The sequence below is a fragment of the Episyrphus balteatus genome, chromosome 3 (genome assembly GCF_945859705.1).
Source record: "Episyrphus balteatus chromosome 3, idEpiBalt1.1, whole genome shotgun sequence".
Classification (NCBI taxonomy): Eukaryota; Metazoa; Arthropoda; class Insecta; order Diptera; family Syrphidae; genus Episyrphus; species Episyrphus balteatus.
The window spans coordinates 55,292,913-55,295,770 of NC_079136.1; the positions used below are offsets into that span (position 1 = coordinate 55,292,913).

At 27.9% G+C, this 2,858-nt stretch overlaps 1 protein-coding gene across 1 annotated transcript; it reads right to left on the minus strand.

Moving 5' to 3' along the window:
* Positions 1–1,817: 1,817 nt before the first annotated feature.
* On the minus strand, positions 1,818–2,415 carry LOC129913112 (crustapain-like). Its single transcript, XM_055991617.1, has 2 exons — positions 2,147–2,415; positions 1,818–2,083 (listed from the first exon to the last, which is right to left on the minus strand). The coding sequence occupies exons 1-2, from the start codon at positions 2,237–2,239 to the stop codon at positions 1,829–1,831; spliced, it is 348 nt and encodes a 115-aa protein (XP_055847592.1). The 5' UTR covers positions 2,240–2,415; the 3' UTR covers positions 1,818–1,828.
* Between the last annotated feature and the right edge of the window lie 443 nt (positions 2,416–2,858).

Sequence of the window (2,858 nt, forward strand, 5' to 3'; positions counted from 1 at the left end):
CTTATTCTATTGTATAAGGAAAATTGTTTGAGCATATTTAGTAACGGTTTCTATAAGAACTATTTCCCATCTTTCGATACCTGTTTAAATCATTTCAATATCTTATGTATTGCCCGAGATATCTTAAACTGAAGTCAGTGGGTTTGATGACATTATAAAATTTTAAAAAATATCAAACAACTGAGGATATCTCGGGAAGTAAAAAAGATATCGGAGAGATTTAAACAGATTTAAAAAGGTGGTAAATAGTTCTTATAAAAACCGTTACTAAATATGCTCAAAAATTTTCCTTATATAAAAGAATAAGGTCCGAAGTGCTGCACTTTCTAACGGTAATATCTCAAAAACGGGAGCTGCTAGAATTTTTTTGACTTCGGATTCAAGTTCAGCACACCGAAAACCTTCAGAAAAGTATGTTTTTGTTCAGGCAACAAAAAAAAAGTTTAATTTTGTAAACCAGTGTAATCGTTTTACAAAATAGGGCCCCTGCTTCCACATGGAAAAATCTCTCTGAGCCAGTGTATTTAAGATGAGCAGAAGAAATAAAAGCCATAGCAGGACCGACAAAGTACCTACTAATTAGATAAAGAAAGTTTTTAAGACGCATAAAAAAAAACACTGCACCAATAACACAGCATTTTCCTTCAATCCTTAAAAATGAGGCACGTACTTAAAAATGTAACATGTATCATATGTTAACGTTTACCATAATTTGCTTACCATAATTAAAAACATCCAAAAAATAATATATATTTAATTTATGTCGCATTTAATTTGCATGGAATCAGATCATATATTTCATTTAAACTGATTTTGATAAGATAATTTCCACACAAAATTTTAATAAATTAAATTATAATTGTCATCGTTAAATAAATGCATCGTTTTGTTTTGCTTTTTTATATTTCTTGGTAAATATTTGAATTTCAAATTAGCGAACCAGTAGTGATGAAAAAAATAAAATAAAACGTACAACTGTGTCGCACACTTTTACTCGCTCTTGTAGTTCAATAAAAGCTTTTTGATGATTAAGCATTAAAATATTAAGGTTTTATTTCATATAATTGTTAGTATTGTTACCTTTCATCTACAATTAATTTTTAGAAGCGTCCGTTTTCAATAAACAAAATTTATTGAATGACTCATTTATACTTAAAAATGAGTTTAAATAGGCAGGTGTCTGTTATTCTTGAGATTTACTTAAAATATCCAAATGAGTTTTTTAGATGAAGAAACCAATAAGTGGTCTTAAAAATAAATTTTGAAATACTTTTACATGTGAACAAAATTGAATTATTTAAGCCCAAATGATATTTTCGGAATAATATATAAAATATGTCTTAATTTTTGATTTTTTTGAATTTTTAACTTGATCTGAAAAGACAATCAGAAAAATCTATTTTTAAACACAGCTATAGAGCTAACAAAAGATTTGGGGAGTGGATTTATGACTACCTATAAGTATGAGGTTTTTTTTTTGTTTAAAGAAGGATTTCTAAAAGCTTATCAGTAATAAATGTTAAAATGTCTGCCTTTCATGGCTTCGAAAAAGTGGATTATGAAAACTTTCGTCAAAGACGCTTTCTTCATTGCTTCATTATTAGTTCGGTAAACCTATAATTGTAAATTAAAAGATTTCTTAAAAAAAAAAAAACAGATTTAAAAACTTCTTTACATTGGTACTCAAACTTTTATTTGGAAACACATAAAAAAAATAATTTTAACTTAAAAATAATACTTTTCTTTTGGCCAATTTATACAATAACTTCCTGTTCTTTAACTTAAAAAAAATATAAACTTATCACTAAGTTAACAAATATGCACTTATTTATTGTTGATCTTCAGTTTGTTGTTGCAACATTTTTCGACGACCACCACGTCTTCGTTTTTTTCCTTGTTTTGCAAAGTACTCTGCTACTTCTTCAGCCGTCATATCTGAAAATTTATCCAATTTCTTCTCATATGTTACCTCGCCGCGTCTGTAAACTGCATTATGTTCATCAATTATGTAAATTGTGTCACAAAAAGTGTCATAATGATGCAACTCATCTTGAATTGATTTGTAGGTTTTGTTGAAATTTTTCTAAAAATTCAAATATTTAAAATTCAAACAAACTGAAAAATATTTAATTTTTATTGAACTTACTTTATATTCTAACCAATCACCTTGAGTGCAACTTTGTGCACAAGCAAAGGCAATTAATGATGTAACGATTAAGATTTCTATTTGAATCTTCATTTAAATGGTATGATTGACGTGATTTGAATATGCAAACGGAAATTGTGTAGAAAGTGCAAATTAAGTTAACTTTATTTTCTTTTCTTTCTTCAGCGATCTGTAAGGCTTGCTAGGCCATCGAGTATTAAAATTAAACATCGAATCAGTTGACATTTCAGCTTCAAATGTTTATTTCTGAGATTTTTCTGGAAATATTATTTTATCAACAAAAAAACTAGTTTTTAATAAATAAAAAAGATTATGTATTGGTTTTGTGTGAAATAAAACGCACATCGCAGTCGCATGTATATGAGCTTGAAATGGTAATTAAGTAAATCAGTCAAGTCATCCGTTAACGCCAGACAAGATGGCAAACGAACAGTCGACTCCGCTTATTTGAACTTTAACGAACTGAATAACTTTGTTAACTGAAGATATATTTGTACAATACAATTTCGATTAAGTAAAAATCACAAACAGAAAATAAAACGACTTTAACCATACAAATTAACTCTAACTGTTAAAATTTCTTTCGAAAATTAACTTTTTTAAATAAAAGCGACTGGGCATTTTTAACGTTTGGCAACTATTTAATGAATTTAGTGTCAAATGAAACTATATGAACTAAAGCTTAAGAGAG